The following is a 19,725-nucleotide window of genomic DNA, read 5'->3' as shown; positions in this document are numbered from 1 at the left end:
ATTGTATATGCCCAATTATTATACAGTTTCTGTGAGGTTCTTATGATGAACTGTATTAAAATCTGCCATCCCCTGGTTGGGTGTAGATGGTATTTTCGGTCAAATGTCTATTTGGCCTATCTGGTCAAACGACTTTTTCGGCCAAATGGCCAGTTCGACCGTATATAAATTTCGGCAGTATGTCCATTTCGGCTAAATGACATTTTCGGCCATATGGGTTTTGGCCCAATGATTTGTTCGGCCTAATGAGATTTTCGGCCTAACACTTTTCGGTATTTTGGCCTTTGGCCTTCTCATCGTTTGGCCGAAAGTCACACGGCGTCACCATTTATTCGAATTCCACTTAACTGAATAACGCATAAAGCTGAAAGTCATCTGGCCTACATCCATTTTGCCGAATTGAATGTTTGTCCGAAACGATCGCAGGCCGAAAATGGTTTTACCGAAAATGTCATGTGGCCGAAAGCGACAACCAGCCAAAAGGGATATTCGGCTGAACTGGTAATTTGACCGAAAAACTGTTTTGCTCTTTGGACCTTTCTGCCAAACGACCTTTTAGGCCATTCAATGGGAATTTTCGGCCAATTAAGCTCTTTGGACAACCCTTTTGTTCAAGCACAGCAATATCGGCCCTTCTGGCAACGCGGATAAGATCCACAATTAGCAGTCGATAGCGATCTCCCTTTATCATGTGGTCATCTGAATCCCTTCCTTATCACTGCTATCAAGTAGAGCAATAGGAGAGATCGTCTCTCATTCGTCTGGAGAAACTCTCCACTGAGCCTCGGTATCACTGTCGATACCGGGCAGTAGTTAGATATCATCCAACAGTGCGCAAGTTTGCATCGAAATATAATTTGTTCTCCAAACCGTATCGAGCAATAAATCGTTGTCCTGTCGTTTTCAAGTATAATAAACCAGTAGTGTTTTCCATAGCTCGCGACTTTTAGTTTGGAATGACGAAATTCCATATAGTGTCCGAAGGTTATTATCGCGATCCCGATCCCGTCGACCGGTGAACCGAACAAAGTGTGGTAGTGTCAATCGCAGACAATAGTACGGACAATAAGTGTCCGGCCATAGCGCCTTCGCGGGCAAGGTGTATTGTGTACGAAGCCTGCCCAGAAAGCGGTTGCCGCATCATAGAAGAGGATCGTGCAAGTATAGCAGCAGTGAGCAGCTCAGCAGTTTGCGGTATTTGGCGGACGAGTAGACAACTGGCCAAGCTCGATTGCGTCGAATTGGGACCGGATTGACTCCAATAATCCTGGAAAGGAAGTAGTTTTGCATGTGTGCATGTGGTCTGTGGTTATACCAAGCATGAGGGTCACCATCCTGTGAAAAGGGTATGTTCAATAAAGAAAAGTGGTTGAAAGGATTCAATTCTTGTGTCTTTTCTTTGCATGCGAATACGTCTGGTCCTTGGATAGGGTAAGTGGATTGATGGTTGGTCTCTTTTTCTGCTGGAGAAGTTTTTTGGCTTGTTTTCGCTTGGTCGGTAACCCTCGCTGCAGTCACCGTTTTTGTCAATTCGTTCCTGGGACGTTGAGTTGAATCGCGGAACGCGGGCTTGTTTGGTGCTGCTGCTGTTAATGAGTGATAGTGTGGAATTATTAGTCGGTTGATCAATCAATCAATTACACAGTGCTGGTGAATTTGAACCCCGTAAAGTTAAAAGTGTTATCCATTTATTTGGCAATTTCAACGAATGAAGCGTGAGAAAAGGGTGAAAATGTCTAGTGAACTCAAAGATCTTACGAAACAAGAGCGTCAGCTACGGAACACAGTGGACGGAGTGCGGAAGTTTATTGCTAAATTCAAGCCGGACGTGCATCATAACCAGGTAGAGGCAAGGTTGGACATGCTGGAAGGCGCAATGAAGAGGTTCTACATCGTACGCCGAAAAATTGACGTTCTTGTGGAGGAAGCTGACGAGAAAACCGTTTCTGAATCGAAGGATGACCCAGAGGAGAAAGCTGCCGCCTTAGCGGCTTTGATCGAGAAGCGACAAAACGAGAGTGCGGAAATGATCGAAATAGTGGAGGATACCTTCTGTGAGCTGAAATCCACTTTACAAAAACTAATGTCCTCGCCTGGTGAGAAGGAAGTGAAAGCAGTCCTAGAGCACTCCTAGACTCCTGTTCAGAGTATTGTTTTGCTACTTCAGAGTTTTGCCAAAATTTAAGGCTGCCTGCATCTAAAATCAATCTCGCAGTTTCGGGAATCGGTGGTTCAGTCGTTCGTTCATCGAAATTAGTTGAAGCTGCTATTGCTCCTCGGTTCCAGAGCATATCGTCATTTAACGAAACCATGCAGTTGCACGTTCTTCCTAAGCTGGCAGCCACCCTTCCAATCGAATATGTCCACATTCAACATTTAGCAATTCCGGAAGGCATAGTTCTTGCTGACCCCGGATTTCACGAACCCGGTCCAGTAGACTTGATCATCGGAGCCGAATATTATTTCGATCTACTTAAAGAGGGTCGCATCAAGATGTCGGATGGTGGACCTACATTTCAAGAAACCGTATTCGGCTGGGTTGTTTCTGGTCGCGTTCCGAGCAAAACAAGAGAGATTCCAAGAACCATGACCTACATGTGTTCAACTACAGATCTTCGGGAGTTGCTGGCAAGATTCTGGGAGTTGGAGTCCTGTACCAACAAGAGTACTTTCTCAGTAGAGGAATCGATGTGTGAGGAAATATTTCGTCAGACTACAGTACGCGACAACGAAGGTAGATTTGTTGTCACCCTGCCCAAGAAACAGTACGTCATCGATCAGCTGGGAGATTCAAAACCCAGTGCTGTTAAACGTTTCTACGGACTAGAACGTCGCTTCGAAACCAATCGTGAGCTGAAGGCTCTGTACTGTAATTTTATTCAAGAATACTCGATGATGGGACACATGCGCGAGGTCACTTCGGAGAGTAGTAAAGGTCCCTCGTACTATTTACCTCACCACGCCGTTTTAAAACCGGAAAGTACGACAACGAAGTTACGCGTTGTATTCGACGCTTCGTGTCGTTCCACTACAGGGGTGTCGCTGAACGATGGACTGTTGGTTGGACCAGTCGTCCAAGACGACTTGCTTTCTATTATTCTACGATTTCGGTTACATCAGTTTGTCGTAGTTGCGGACATAGCTAAAATGTACCGCATGGTTAAGGTTTCCGGCAAGGACCAGCCCCTTCAGCGCATACTTTGGAGAAACTCTACCAGTGATCCCTTGAAAACCTACGAGCTCACAACTGTTACATACGGCACCAGTTCCGCCCCCTACCTAGCAACAAGGTGCCTTCAGCAGTTAGCCACAGAAGCTGAAGCTACACACCCCAAGGCAGCTGCAGCAGTTGGCAAGGGATTTTATGTGGACGATTTTCTCATGGGTACCGACGATCAGGAAGATTGCAAGATTCTGGTTGCTGAGACTCTTGACCTGATGAACTCTGCCGGTTTTACTTTACGGAAATGGAGCTCAAACAGTGCAGAAATTCTCGAGAACATTTCCGTTGATCTGCGCGATGAACGGACCACGCTGGAGTTGGATTCGGCATCTTCACCAGTCAAAACTCTCGGACTGATCTGGGAGCCAGCTTCTGACATGTTTCGTTACGCTGTTCCACAATGGAATCCTCAAACGCCAATCACCAAGCGTATCGTTTTATCCGATACCGCACGAATTTTCGACCCGCTTTGTCTCGTGGGTCCAGTTGTGGTACAAGCGAAGATATTTCTGCAGTCACTCTGGAAGGAAAGCTGTGATTGGAATAGTCCGCTATCAAACGAATACCAGCAGTATTGGCTTGACTTCCGCCGCAACATGATCGCTCTAGAATCTCTTCAATTTCCTAGATGGACATGCTATACGCATGGCCTAGATGATGTAGAAATACATGGTTTTTGTGATGCTTCGGAGGCGGCGTATGGAGCGTGTTTATACCTCCGTTGCGTTTTGAGAGATGGGTCAACTGTCGTCAGGTTGATAACGTCGAAGTCCAGAGTGGCACCTTTAGAGGATCTGGGTCGCAAGAAGAAAAAACAATCTATTCCTCGTTTAGAACTGTCTTCGGCACTTTTGTTGAGCCACCTTTACGAAAAGTTTGCCAGCAGTCTTCAACTTCCACTGAAGTCACATTTCTGGACAGATTCCATGATTGTCAAGTGCTGGTTGTCGTCAATCCCTTCCCGTTGGCATGTTTTCGTCGCCAATCGGGTATCAGAGATACAGCACATTACCAAGAACGGATCCTGGAATCACGTTGCTGGAGCTGAAAACCCTGCCGACATTCTGTCACGTGGTGCGACGGCAGTTCAGCTGGAATACCAATCATTATGGTTTGAAGGCCCTCTTTGGCTCCGTCAGGATCGCTCAGCATGGCCAAAATCTACGTCAATACAGCCAAGAGTTGATAGCTCGCTTTTAGAAGAACGCAGTACAATATCGCTTCCAGCCCAGTCAAAACCTCCAAATGAACTTTTTTCTCTTCGATCATCGCTCACAAGTCTTGTACGTCTCGGAGCTTGGATGCGTAGATTTGCACACAACAGCTCTCCCCACGCTCGCGCAGCCAAGCGAAGGAAATCTCTCCTTATGCGAATTGAAAGATTCCCTGAACAATCTCAAAAGTGCGTATCGCTTAGCAAGACAGCTATGCAGAAGAAGTTGCAGAAATAAAACAGGGTCGGCAGTTGAAATCATCGTCAAAACTTTCGTTGTTACATCCAATTGTCATCGATGAAACACTTCGGGTCGGCGGCCGGCTGGCGAATGCGCCAATTCCTGAATCTCGCAAGCATCCGATGATTTTGCATCATCAACATCCACTAGCCACGCTGGTAATGCAGCACTACCACACGAAACTTTTTCACGCTGGTCAGCAGCTCCTTATCGCATCAGTAAGGAAGAAGTTTTGGCCAACAAACGCACGAAGTTTAGCCCGCAAGATTTGTCACCGATGCGTAGATTGCTTCCGCGATAGACCCAAGGTACACGAGCAGTTAATGGCAGATTTACCGTCTATACGAGTTAGTCCAGCAGCAGTGTTCCAGAAGGTAGGAGTAGACTTGTGCGGTCCATTCCACATCAAGTACCCCATCCGCCGAAGCCCGGCAATCAAATCTTATGTAGCGATTTTCATCTGTCTGGCAACCAAGGCGGTGCACATGGAGATAGTGGCTGATTTGTCTACACAAGCATTACTTTCCGCTTTCAAGAGATTCGTTGCTTGCCGAGGAAAACCGCAGGTGGTGATGTGCGACAATGCCACCAATTTTGTCGGTGCTAACCGAGAACTTGATGATCTTCGCCAGCAGTTTCTGGATCATCGATTCCAACGTGCCATCGTACGTTCAGCAGAAGACGAAAGCATACAATTTAGTTTCATTCCCGCACGGTTGCCAAATTTTGGAGGATACTTCAAGGGCAATTTTCGAAGGACAGCTGGAACTCGGCAGTTAAGTTATGACGAACTAAATACAGATGTCCAGTAAGTCGCAGTTATACTGAATTCTTGCCCGTTAACTCCATTGAGTAACGATCCCAACGACTATCTGGCATTGACCCAGGTAATTTCTTAATTGGAATACAACTCACAGCAGTTCCGGAATCAGACCTTTAGGGACATTCTGCAGAATCGCTTGTCCGTGTGGCAAAAATCTCAGGACTTCATACAGAAATAGTGAAGGAGTTGGAAAACCCACCATCTGTCTGACCCGCACAATCGGACAAAGTGGACGAAACAACGCGACAACATAAAAATTGGGACCATGGTCATCGTAAAGGAAGACAATTTGCCGCCTCAAAAGTGGCAACTGGCTCGAGTGGTAGAAATTTTCCCAGGATCGGACGGCAATGTCCGTGTAGTAACCGTCCGGACAAAGACGGTCCGGAAGATTTGTGTCCTTCCTATCAGGGACAATGCGTCCCCTTCTGAAGAATTCTAACGTCCTATCGCCATCGCCGGTGTTCCGGCAACGCGGAGGTCACCATATTGGAGGCCTCCGCTTACCAGTTAAGTAGATGTATAATAATTTATTGCAAAAAGCTTATGGAATGTTCTTCCCCCATAGCCAATCGCCCCCGGTGCGGGGAGCGTACCAACTCGCCACCATCATCGTCCACTCCGTCGTCATTTTCGTGTTGTCAAGCATGATCTATATGTGGTCTTCCTGGAAGCAATTGAATTCATCTTAATATAGTCCGTTCATAACAGTTCGTTCTCACATCCTGGAGTAAATCCATCGAGCATCAGGTACCGATGTCCGATGGCTATTCCGTTGCTGTAGGCACCGACGAGCATTCTTTAGGGACTGATCAACCCATATGAGGACCATAGTCAACTGCTCAACAGCACCAATGAACTCCAGTGAGGCAACTGCATTCGATTCCCACGATTCCGGTCGTTATCATCGGTGGTTGGACCACCCGCGGAGGCCAGGAGGCCTCCGCTCCAGGCAAGTCTCGTTATTCTTCATAATTTCAATATAAAAGCACCCTCTCATCTGCAGAAGCGACTGATGCCCCCTCCCATTGTCCATCGGCGAGGACAACGATGACAACCAGGACGACAATTTCAATATTCCCCACGGCGATGATGATCCATTCGAAGCTATTTCAACCAATCGGTACTTCCAAGTCTGCAGATGTCCAGTACAGAAGTTACAGTCCAGCAATTCGTCACCATTCGAACCCGTTAATTGATGCAGTAATCAAGAGATCTTCGTATAGCTATCCATCCATCACCGATTTTGTTTACAACTTTATAGTTTGTCGGTCCGCAAGAAAGGCGATCGATCGACAACAGTAGGCCAAGGTCATAGTTATGTATACATATAGAATCAGTAAAACTCAGGAGAATCATTTGCAAAATCAAACAGAACTAGGTAGTACAGTGTTGATCGCTGAACCATTAAAAATTTCTCAATTGAAATGCAGAGATTTCAAGGCGGCCGGCATGTTCAAGCACAGCAATATCGGCCCTTCTGGCAACGCGGATAAGATCCACAATTAGCAGTCGATAGCGATCTCCCTTTATCATGTGGTCATCTGAATCCCTTCCTTATCACTGCTATCAGGTAGAGCAATAGGAGAGATCGTCTCTCATTCGTCTGGAGAAACTCTCCACTGAGCCTCGGTATCACTGTCGATACCGGGCAGTAGTTAGTTATCATCCAACAGTGCGCGAGTTTGCATCGAAATATAATTTGTTCTCCAAACCGTATCGAGCAATAAATCGTTGTCCTGTCGTTTTCAAGTATAATAAACCAGTAGTGTTTTCCATAGCTCGCGACTTTTAGTTTGGAATGACGAAATTCCATATAGTGTCCGAAGGTTATTATCGCGATCCCGGTCCGGACAGTGAACACCTTTTTTTAGCCAAATGAACTGTTTGACTAAATGACATTATGGTATCGGCCAAGCAATTTTCTAATAGCTTTCTGCCAAAACGCTCTTCTCCGTTAAAAAATTCTATTTAAAGAGAAATTCTTTGGATTTCAACAGAATATCCTTCTATCGTGATGAATTTACTTTTAAGCAAAAATGTCGGGGGCGGCGGCGTGTCAAAAACCGTCGGAGGTGGCGGTGTGGCGCGGCGGCGCACACCTCTAACTGTAATAACTGGAGCAGTTGAATATACTTTTTTGAGATACTCTGAATTTTGAACATTCAGATTTAAAAAATGACAGTTAGGATACCGGTTCAATCCCGAATTTCCTGTGCGAACTGCGTATTGCATGCAAGACGAAATAGCTCTTTGCACCTTTACTGGTCAAAAAATCCAGTGTCCGATTTTTTAGATATCATTTGAAAAATATTGACCAGATTCAGAATGATATCTGTCGTTTCAGTAACATGGAACATGAAACCTCGTAACATCTGCTTTGCAGTTGTGATGCATTGTACAAGTGTAGATCTAAATTTCCAAAAAGTGGCATCATGCAATCAGAAGAAATTTGGACTGCAAATCCTGGAATGGTAGTGGGTTTTATTAATTCAATTATGCCGAACATGGGAAAAGACGCGTCTTAGTTTGTTTACTATACAAATGGTGATCAACCTACAAGATGCGAATAGTTGATAATATTATCAGGGGTATACCACAACCACAACAACTGCTTCCCAATAAAAAGGCATTTGATTTACGAATGAATAATCGATAACTCGGCTTAGAATGCTCTAAGTTGAAAACTATGATGATTTCTAAACATCAAAACGGGTTGGTCCCCACTTGCGAGATGTGACGCCAGTAATCCGACCTACCGATCTACGAAAACTATCAGTCTTCTTTCTTTTAAACCGGAATCGACGTTGGCGCAAAATTTTACTAACTCGATCCAATGGGATGCATTATGGGTGTCATAAAACGTCGTAAAATGTTTACTGTCATAAATTGTGCTAATGTGCAGAGAAGAAACGTTATACAAATCAGCCATCTGATCCGCGATCCAATCAGATGATCATTAGAATACAGCGCGTCAACGATCGTCGCCGAGGCATTATCGTAGCGAGAAGTCCAAAAACCTGGAAAGATCATACATCACGGCGGAATTAGCCGAACAAGCAATCAACCGGTTTCGGGAGAACATAATCCACAAACATTATTATACCCACCTGATCTGGGAAGTCGTTCCTAATAATGGCACCTGTAGCGGTCGGTTGGGGAATGACTTCACAAGATTGTTGTCTGAGCTCGATTGGTAACGATGTTCTTTATTCTTCTTTTCATCTTCATTATCCTTTAGCTTCTGGTGATCGGCGTGTGTGGCTTCCTGGGGATTACGTTTTGCGCTAAGATAAAGATCCCGTCGAAGAACCGAAACGATGACCTTTTCTCGGAAGATGAGTTCACCTTTCCTGTGGAGGACACCAAAGATCCCAGCAACTTTTCCGGTGACGTTATGAAGGCTTCTACGCTGATGAACGTAGTGAGGAACCAAGGCAAGGGCAAGTTTAAATACGCGTGAGTATTCATGCCATCCTATGGTGGTAATGTTGATAACTAAAGCCGTTTATTCGCAGTGTGGAAACCCAGAACGGAATAGAAATTGAGCAGATCGGAAAACTGAGAGAAGACAACAAAACCTTCGTCGTCATGGGATCGTACACATATACGGGCGCCAATGGAAAGCGATACCGCGTTCGCTACACTGCGGATGAGTTCGGGTACCATCCCATCACCGAGCTGGACATCGAATTCCCAGAGTAAGATTCCTTTGCTTTCTGTATCTCCAGTGCACCTCTAATGTGTATGTCTCCTTATCTTCAGGCTGAACGGCACATCGGCTCAGGCTGCTCCACTGAAACCCTTCACTTTTGCACCGAGGGTCACAACTACAACTACCCCGAAACCCACAACAGCTGATCCAAATGCAAATTCGGGTTACAATAATGGACAATCGGAGAATGAATATCTACCGCCCAAGAACACGTACTTGCCTCCGTCCAATGACTATCTGCCGCCGAGCAATGCCAACGAAATACCCCTGGAACAGCTACCACCGCTGTTGGAACCTCCGTTCTAAAATGCTCTCCAAACAGGACTCCGTTCTCCCTCCTTGTACAAAGAAGTGAATGAATGAACCTTAGTGGATCTCAATTCATCGAAATATTTGAGATCGCATTAGTCTTCATTGGTAGCGAGACGTGTAAATATTGATTGAGTGTTCATTAGGTTAATTTATTTATAGTTTGCAGTAATAAACGAATTAGTGTAATAGAAATCGATGAATGCATATGCATTCGTGGTGACGTGAATTTTCAATTCCTATGATGAAGTGCAAATTCGTTGCACAAGATGAGATGGGTTTCCAGTCTAGCTTGTTGTTTGTTCCTTCGACGTCTCAGTTATCTGTCGCAATTGCTGTAAATGCTCAATAATAATACGTTATGGAACGTACACACGGTCAAGCAGTTTGACCAACATTGTCTCCACCTGTCGTTTATTCAAACATCCAAGGATGTTATCGATCATTTAGTAATCTGACTTCGATCATTTAGTAGTTTGTCAATAACTCATTCCATAGACTAAATTTCAAAATGTGTTGTACACTAATAACGGAGCTATAGCGCTGGTAGCAGTAACTTAGACTAAATGATTGCATATTTTGTTATCATTTAGTATAAGTATAGCAACTAGCACCGTAACTCCTTTAATAGTGGAATTCGAACATCGACCTGTTAAGGAGAGTTATAGAAAAACCTTCGCACTAAAAGTCCACCATTCAATACATTTTGAAATTAGGCCTCTGGAATGAGTTATTGAGAAACTACTAAATGATAGAACGCAGATTACTAAATGATCGATAACATCCTTGCAAACATCCATCAAGTTTTACCAACAGCGGCACGAACAATCAATTTATTCGACCAACAATATCACACACGAACGACCGAAGCACCAACTTGAGCACCAACCATCAAAAAATATATGGGGGTTTGTGCAACTTCACTACAAATGCTCAAACATGTTCGGCGAACCTTGACTCCACCCCGAACACTCAAACCAAAATCAAACCGTTTAAATATTTTCCAACCGAGTCGCCGCCCAAGTAACATTTTAAGATTTGCAATACTCTATAAGAGGTTTTTATGACCAGTTGCTAATAAAACTAATAACTCCACCAAAACCTCTTCATAACATCATTAAGATAGCCTTCCGGCCTAATGGACCAATCTAGAAGAAGTTTTTAAAACCATATTAAGAGTAGTAATAAAACAAGAATAAAACATTGTATTGAATTTGTTGGTACTCTATAAGAGGTTGTCGTGACCATCATAAGAGTAACAATAAAACTGTTTAAATTTCATATTATGGATTGTATTTATTGTCATTCCATTGCCTTTGTTTTCATTTTCACTAGATAACAATGTTCCCTATGTAAAGGTGATGTGTGAAAAATAATGCTTCTGATTCTACTTATGGTTGATGTTAAAAATGAAGCATTATTTAAGAAGTTCATACAACAGAATGACATGCGCAACCAAATTTATTGTGAATATTGAGTTTGTAGAAGCTTAAAATCAACGCGCCCCGAAATTATCAAATAATCACATGAAAATAGAAAATTAAATAATTTTCCAAACTACTCAAAATATTTCAATTTCAAATAGTTTGTGATAAAGTAACCGTGGTTCTATCAAAAAACCTCAGAAATAATTCTATTCCCCTAATGAATAGTCTATTTGATCGTAATTGATGTATTTTTTTTAAATCACGGCTATGACGATGAACATTGTTTCAACATGGCGACATTCCTTTCTATGAAAACATAAAATCTGGCGGTAAATAGCTTAATGGCTTTTGTGATAACCTTTATAATTCTTCTTGGCTACTTCATGACCGTTTTAAACTTGTTATAAAACTTTGTCATGATTACACTTCCCTACAACAGATGGCCTTAGGTTCGATAACATGCAGCCTAGTGGCAGAGGCGGGAAGCACTTTTTCATCCTACGGGCAAAGATGCCAAATCTGTGGAAATTAAAGCTCTCGGCGGATTTGCGGATCCGTATAAGAAATCTACGAATGCTAGTAATTTCCTGAAATTAGTGAACCTACGAATATATGGAATATTACACATTCGTATTTTTGGTGTAATTCGTAGGAATCAAATATGTGTATACAGTGCCAAATTCTTTAACCAGGAGTACATGTGCATGAGGAAAAATGTAAACATTATTTCCTCCTTCACTTTTTTAAAAACCGGAAACTCGAAATCATTGTGAAATAAAATGATTCTTCATCGCATCGGCTTTTCATGAAAAGCCGCAATCCAATTAAGTGCATATATTTAACAGCATTTCATATTTATGTGTCTCATTTCCCACATTAAAATCAAAACTAACATAAGAGTTACAGTTCAATAATTTTCAAATAACCCTTCTCAAAGAACATAATTACTATTGACAGAAATCAAATTGTTTTTGACAAACTTTTATTGGTGTTATTGGATAACACCGGAGATTCTTATGACAAGGGGATTTTTACCTGTCCCTTTTAAGCTATGTTTTTAAATTTGGGAAATGAGAAGCATCTTAAATTTATCAGAAACACATGGCACTCACATTATGTCGATATGAATATGCTAACCTCATTATGCGTCTTATTGCATGATTCACGTATAAGTTATACAGCAACACTGCTTTCCAAATTCAACATGGCGAATGGATCCAGTCACGTTGAGTAGTTTTAAAGCAGTAACCCAAACTGGTTTTATGACGTATTTGAAAGCAATAATAAAACTATTTTTAAATCTTCAAAGTTACCAAAAAGTTCAGTTTTAAAACATGTTTTATTAGAGTTTTATGGATATCTCAAGAGTGATATAAAACCTTTGTTCTATAGCATTGTTTATGACCACCATAAAACAATAGGCTTTAAATATTCCCACAATAAAACCTTCATAAAATTCATATAAAACCCAACCGTCACAGGATTGTTACTTGGGACGCCATCATCGACTTTGCGTCATCGAAGCATAATATCAGTAAGGACCTCAAGTGGAGCTTGCTGAAACTTCGAAAGTCGATGTTGGACGCCAAGCTGGAGAGGGCGGTCGGGACGGCCAAGTGTAAACCCGTGAAATCCGTAGAGTCGAGGTCTACCCAGACTGAGGCCCAAGGAATCGCGGACTCGGGCAAGGTCGAATTGACCGAGGGCGTGCCAGCGAAGACGGTGGTGCCAAAGTCTACCCAGACTGAGGCTCAAGTATTCGCGGGCATGTCGGGGGTGACTGCTCCAACGGAGCAGACACAAAAACGGGGGAGACAGTCTCCAGGGGATGAGCTCCCTGGGGGCCGCTCCAAAACACGGAGGAGTAGTGGGGCTGGGAAGCTCCAGGTGCCTCCAAAACCGGGGAGGAAGGACCTGGAAAGGTCCGTCCACCCAGAAAAGACGGTGGTAAAGGGTTACGGCAGAGTGAGAGCTCTCAGCCACACCAGACCAGGGAAATAGAGGGGGATGACGCCTCCTGGACCCTGGTCAAGAACAAGAAGAAACCGAAGACGTCGAGGGCCGAAAAGAAGGCCCAGGCGAATGAGGGTAGCAGGAAGTCTAGGGTAGGCGCCAATCGCTCCAGGGGCGATGCCCTAGGCATCAAGACGGACGAGGCTAAGTACTCGGACGTCTTGAAGGCGATGAACAGTGGTTCCATTCCCCTGGAAGGGCGGTCATAAATATAAATTACGGAAATTATATGGTAAAATGGTGTACTTTTAGTATTTTTCGGGTCAAACAGCCTATTTTTTAATTATTTGGTAGGCTCAGTCATTATCATACTTTACGGAGCCGATTTCAGTATTATATGCAAAAAAATTCAACAAACAGCGTTCAATTTACATTCTTGAGGAAGATGCGTGGGTGGGAAGATGCTTGTTATTGTGAAAGTGGTAAACGAAAATAAACCTGATTAATCCACCTAGCGGTGTTAATGCCTTTCTAGTGCATATGAAAGAATAGTATTTTTGCCATAACTTTTAGACCCATTCTGCCGTAATCTGGAAAAGTGACGTAACAGCCATTTTACAACATGCATGTTTTCCAATTTTGCTGTTAAAGAGCTCGATGAGTTTTACTCGTTAACACTATTTTTAGAAAATGGCGTATACGTCACTTTTTCAGATTACGGCAGCATTGTGCGATCTGGCCGATTTTTATTAGAAAACAAAAGGATATGGTATTTTCAGAAAAATATATTAGCTCTTTTAGTGGAATGTATTCAACCGTCTAAGACGAATTAAGTACTCTCCATTTAATTCCACCAGTTAATTTTCGTTATCTTTGCAGATACGTATTTCGACCACAACTGTGTGGTCGTCTTCAGTGTCTCGTACTTGACTCGACTTGAAGTCGGGAAACATGCTTTCTTGAAGGATGAAGATAACAAAATTTAGAAGAAAATTGTTTTGCTGTCGAAGAAAGATTAACAAGTTACTTGTTCACCATTTACTTGGTCGCAAACGGTCGCGGCTGAAATAGCCTTTAGATGAAAGATAGGAGTGTAAATATTTACTCACAGGATGTTTCTGGAGGGGATTTGAAGGGGAAACATATTTTCGTAAAGGATGAAGATAAAAAAATTTAGAAGAAAATTGTTTTTCGGTCGAAGAAACATAGAAAAGTTATTTGTTTACCATTTGCTTGGTCGCAGCTGAAATAGCCTCTAGATGATAGATAATAGTGTTAATATTTACTCAGGGAATGTTTCTGGAGGGGATGTGAAGGGGAAACATATTTTATTGGTGGATGATAATAATGAAATTCAGAAGAAAATTGTGAATCCGTTCATCAATCACAGTAGAGTTTCCCGTTGACCATCTGCTTGGTTGCGGACGGTCCCAGCTGAAATAGCATGTAGATGACAGATTAGAGTGTAAATATTTACTCAGAGGATATTTAACTGGATTATCTTAAATTCGAAGCCTTACACGAAGCATATTAGCTCAAATTCTATAAAAATGACGACTGCATCTTATATAGTATACCATAAAGTAGCAGTTTAGGGATAACTTGTTGAATTTCGATAAAGTCATGTTTATGGATTTATGACCTATGGGGGAACCACTGTGCGATGAGGAGTGACGTCAAGCTCGGTGAACTCGGCGCCGACGTACGTCGAATAAGACGCACCCGGATGGGCGAGATGATCCTTGAGCTGAAGCGGGGCGTCTCGCAAAAGGGCGCCGCCTACAAGAAGTTGGCGGAGGAAGTCCTAGGCGAGACGGTCAAGGTCAATATGGTGTAAGAAAGGTGAGGTGATCATTTGGTGTGTTACACAGCCATTTGGAAGTAGTAGTGCGTCGTTTCTTTCGCGTCTTAGCAACCTTTTCAACTACATGACGACGGCTGACGTCACAAATTTTGTTATAAACTTTTTTTCGATTTCCCCTCCTAGCGTCACACAGCGCACCATCGTATCAAGGGCAACCAGCATTTTGTTATCCAAACAATAACATGGAAAATATTTAGCGGTGAGGCAAGTTCGTTACTATATTTCAAATAATGTTTGATCTTATTACACATAACTGAGCGAGTGAAGAGCTGAGCAGAATGGATACGTTTGCGTGCGTTTTGACAGTTTTACCGTGGGAAAACTGTCAAAACGTACGCAAACGTATCCATTCTGCTCAGCTCTTGACTGAGGATATCGTTGATATTAAACCTCTTGTTATCTTCTTTGTTGCCCAGAAAGCAAAACATGTATGATAATGTGGAATTTGTTATACTGCAAAGTGTTGAAAACCGTATGCCTCGTGGATATTGGCAGAAGTGCATGTATAGAATGCTTTTTTAATTTTAGCAGTGAATTGCTATAATTTGAGAAGATTATTATTAATTTGCTGATGAGGTTCTCATTTTGCTCCTATACCAAAATTTTCATCATTTTGCGGGCCGCAAACAATCCGGCAAAACATGTTTTCTTGAACATGGCCCAAAGGTTCATAGGAGGATGGAACGGTGTGACGACACACACTTTCCCTTCAAACTATGTTTATCTTTTTAGCTTACTAATACCACCAAGTATGGACTTCCTCCACACCTTCTTTTTACCATCTTGGGTCAAGGTGAGGGCACTCACGACGGAGGTGAATCTAAGGGTTAAAGACCTGGACGAGATCACCGAAGTCGAAGGCACTGCGGCGACAGTGTGAAGTGGAGACGCCCACCGCAGCTGTTCGGCTAAGGAAAGGTCCGGTAGGGACGCAGGTAGCATTAGTTCGGCTATCTGCAACGGACGCCTCCAAGGTAGTCAAGTTAGGGAGCGTCAAGGTGGGATGGTCAGTGTGCCTTATGGGAATATACGAGCAACCCGAAGTTTGCTTCAAGTGCCTGGAACCGGGGCACAAGCAATGGGACTGCAAAGGCCCTGACAGAAGCAAGCTCTGCCGACGCTGCGGATTGGAGGGACATAAGGCACAATACTGCACGAACCCTCCCAATTGTTTGATTTGTTCCAGCAAAGCTGTGAACAGCAAGCACCCCATGGGGGGTTCGAAGTGCCCGGCGTTTAAGCGTGCTGCAAAATCACAGTGCAAGTAACGCAGCTGGCTTGCTCGGCCACGCCCGAGTGTTTGGTGTGCGCAGGTTTAGAGGAAACGGCGGAACACGTGTTGTTCGTGTGCCCACATTTTCGCGCAATGCGTGACCACATGCTTGCCACATGTGGTCTGGACACTACCCCGGACAACCTAGTTCGAGGATGTGTAAAGATGAAGTTGGCTGGAACGCCGTTTTATCGGCTATCGCCCAAATCGTATCGGAGCTACACAGAAGGTGGCGCGTGGACTCAAGGATGGCTAGTTCAGGCGCAAATAAGAGGTGGCCCAAGGGATCGGAGTCGGCTTCATGGGTCATACCGGTGGTCATGCTCTGTGGTCGAAGTCGATCCTTTTATCGAACAAGTGACCGCGCGAAGAACAACATGGTATCGTCGCTTTCGCGGCGTGTGTCAACCGGGCGGGTTCCGAGCCCAAGGACGGAAAGGGGTTGTTAATTTTGGTCGACTAGCTCAATTAAAACAGCTCATGAGTCGCCAAGCCACGTAGCTCGCCACAACAAAATACTAACACTCGATCACCCTTACAGATTTTACATTTATTGATTGAATCAACGATTTTCCTAGCCTAATTATTCACCGATAGTAGCATGCTAATGTTTCTATTTCTAGAGGTGTCTATACATGCACAATTGTCTCAAAACTTACGATGGGCCCATCTATTTTGACTTAGCCTACGCTGTCCGCTTGCTTGCATGGAACGACAGGTCACGCCGCCGTCGTCACTCTGGCTATTGTGGATGCTGCTCGGCTCGGTGTCTTCACCCTATCCGGCTGACGGACGGCGATCGCCGATGAGCTTCCTCCCTTGCTCCCCGCTCTGCTTCTCGTAATACTTGCACTCTTTCTGCACTGGTTGGATTGAAGCGGCCGGTGACCGTCTCTCGAGCGAGTCCCGCGTGGTGGTTTCCAATGACGTTGCCGTCGTGCGACGTGCTGATGTGTTACAGTCTTGACCGTCCAACGATGCTGGAGATCGGAGATTATGGAAAACAGAAAAAAAGGCCCTGATGGCACCAATCGATCAGATCTTGCATTCTACATTGCAATCAATGTGTGTTAACTCACTTCTATTCCGTGGTAGAAGGCCTTGTGGTATCAAAAGTGTCCGTACGATCGTGCGTGTTATGCGATACCTGAGTAGCGAGTCCACAGACACAATAGATTGCTCTCCCCGAGCTTTAAGTGACCTTCACCAGAGCCAACTGGGGCATGCGATCACTGTAACATATTAGAACGAAATATTATGACCGTTGTGTGGAGGATCATATTAACGCCTACCATAGAACTACAACGTGTAGCTAATCGCCGTCGTTCACACACGTGGAGTATTGATCTCGAGCAGTCCACCGGTGTATCTGGTGAGATTTTGCTTGTCAGGAAACTGTAAAAGTAGGGTCCGGTTAAATTGGTTGGCTAGTGCGACCACGGAGTACCTACTATTGTATTTTACCCTCAGTTTATAATCGTCCACACGTCAATGCACTGACGGTGCTGGTCATGCATCCGTCTGCACTTGATCACTGTATCGTACGTACTGCTTGGCTCGGCTTTGCTCTCTCAGTTAGATGTGTTTCGGAAGTGTCGTATCTTGTCCTGATCGGCAAGATAATTCCGGGTGGGTTGTGCATTTGCAAGCGGACGCCCTTGTGGCCTATTATAATATCTATTTTGTGCAGTTTTATACTATGGCTAACGCTAGTAAACTTATACTTCGTTCCGAAATCGGGTAATGCGAGTGTGAACGCAACAGGGTCCTCGTCAAGGCTGGGGCAGGCGTAGGCACCGCGTCGGCAAGTCCCTCTGTGTGTTGGCGAATAGACCCTGTCACAGAGAGGTCAATTTGGGGTGCACGCGGCATCATCATTCTTGATACCAGTAGTGCAGAGGGAAGCAGGCGCGAAGTCGACCCTTCCCACCTTCCGAGGACTTAGGGCGTGGTAAGGCCACCTGGAAAGCCGGCAATGCGCCGGCACGATACCATGGTGTTCTTCTAAAAAAGCGAGTCACGATGTTCGGTTCTGCAAGGACACGCAGCTAACCTCGAGGGTGCGTTTTGCACTGGCCCCCCTTTGAAGCATTACTTTCTGGTTGTACCGAAGGGACTATGGGCTTGGCGGCAATGGAAACGGTTTAGTGGGTCGGGGATGTAGACCTGCCTCCCTCGTTTACTGTTGGAGGTGGTCCCTAACCCCGCACTTCCTGGACAACCCAGGATGTCTGTTGAGCAGATTCCCCCTCCATTGCCTAAGAAGAAAAAAAAACACACACACACACGGAAAGGTCCGGCAGGGACGCAGGTAGCATTGGTTCGGCTATCTGCAGCGGACGCCTCCAAGGTAGTCAAGTTAGGGAGCGTCAAGGTGGGAGGGTCGGTGTGCCTTATGGGCATATACGAGCAACCCGAAGTTTGCTTCAAGTGCCTGGAACCGGGCACAAGCAATGGGACTGCAAAGGCCCTGACAGAAGCAAGCTCTGTCGACGCTGCGGATTGGAGGGACATAAGGCACAATGCTGCACGAACCCTCCCAACTGTTTGACCTGTTCCAGCAAAGCTGCGAACAGCAAGCACCCCATGGGAGGTTCGAAGTGCCCGGCGTTTAAGCGTGCTGCAAAATCACAGTGCAGGTAACGCAGCTAAACCTGAACCACTGTGATGCAGCCCAACAACTACTGTGTCAGAAACTTGCTGAATGGGGGACGGATATCATAGCATCATAGCAGATCCTTACCGGGTACCCGCCAGGAACTGTAATTGGGTCACCGATGGATCTAAAAAGGCGGCGTGATGGTCAACGGGGAAATACCCAGTCCAAGAGTTGGTGTTTTCGAAACACGAGGGCTTCGTCATTGCCAAAGTCAACGGGGTCTTCTTCTGCAGCTGCTATGCGCCTCCTCGATGGTCGATCGAGCAGTTCGGTCGTATGCTAACTAACTTGATGGGACGTAGGTCGGTGGTGACAGCAGGGGACTTCAACGCTTGGGCCATGGAATGGGGAAGCCGATCCACGAATCAACGGGGGCAGATCCTGCTGGAATCACTGGCCATGTTGGATGTGGACTTGGCTAATGTCAGTACCAAAAGTACCACCAGCTGGAATGGGGCCGAGTCGATTATCGACGTTATGTTCTGGAGCCCTGGCCAAACGAGTAGTTCGAACTGGAGGGTAGATGATGGCTACACTCACAGCGACCACCTGGCGGTTCGCTACAATATCGACTATACGACCAGCATTCAGCGGACGGAAGAAGGGGCAAGGTCTAGACCTCGTATGTGGAAGACATCATACTTCGACGGCGAGGTGATTAAGGAAGCGCTCCGCCGCGAGCACAATACTCTCGGTCTGATCATCGCGGGGGTCTTCCCACGTCATGATCCAAGTCGATCCTTTCATCGAACAAGTGGCCGCGCGGTCAACCGGGCGGGTTCCGAGTCCGAGGACGGAAAGGGGTCCTCGTCAAGGCTGGGACAGGCGTAGGCACCGCGTAGGCAAGTCCCTCTGTTTGTTGGCAAATAGGTCCTATCACAGAGAGGTCAATTTGGGGTGCACGCGGCATAATTATTCTTGATACCAGCCATGGGCGTAGCCAGGATTTCAAGAAGAGGGGGGCAACTTTTTTGGTCTTCTAAATCGTAGTTTTATAGTAATTTTATAAAAACACATGAATATTA

At 44.8% G+C, this 19,725-nt stretch overlaps 1 protein-coding gene and 1 long non-coding RNA gene across 2 annotated transcripts in view; one reads left to right on the top strand and one right to left on the bottom strand.

Moving 5' to 3' along the window:
* LOC134212718 (pupal cuticle protein) overlaps nt 1-9,719 on the top strand; it is a 41,718-nt gene extending 31,999 nt beyond the window's left edge. Inside the window, exons 2-4 of the mRNA XM_062690805.1 lie at nt 8,742-8,959; nt 9,019-9,201; nt 9,266-9,719. Of these exons, the coding sequence (XP_062546789.1) occupies nt 8,742-8,959; nt 9,019-9,201; nt 9,266-9,521 (657 nt within the window). The 3' untranslated portion in view covers nt 9,522-9,719. The remainder of the gene's footprint in view (nt 1-8,741; nt 8,960-9,018; nt 9,202-9,265) is intronic.
* Nucleotides 9,720-16,526: 6,807 nt separating this feature from the next.
* On the bottom strand, nt 16,527-17,798 carry LOC134212710 (uncharacterized). The gene is made up of 4 exons (XR_009979335.1): nt 17,493-17,798; nt 17,334-17,436; nt 17,121-17,273; nt 16,527-17,059 (listed from the first exon to the last, which is right to left on the bottom strand). It is a non-coding gene; the product is annotated as an uncharacterized LOC134212710 (long non-coding RNA).
* Nucleotides 17,799-19,725: the final 1,927 nt, after the last annotated feature.

Source organism: Armigeres subalbatus, chromosome 1, assembly GCF_024139115.2.
Source record: "Armigeres subalbatus isolate Guangzhou_Male chromosome 1, GZ_Asu_2, whole genome shotgun sequence".
NCBI lineage: Eukaryota > Metazoa > Arthropoda > Insecta > Diptera > Culicidae > Armigeres > Armigeres subalbatus.
Note: the sequence above shows the minus strand (reverse complement) of the source record. Positions and strands in the feature narration are given on the sequence as shown.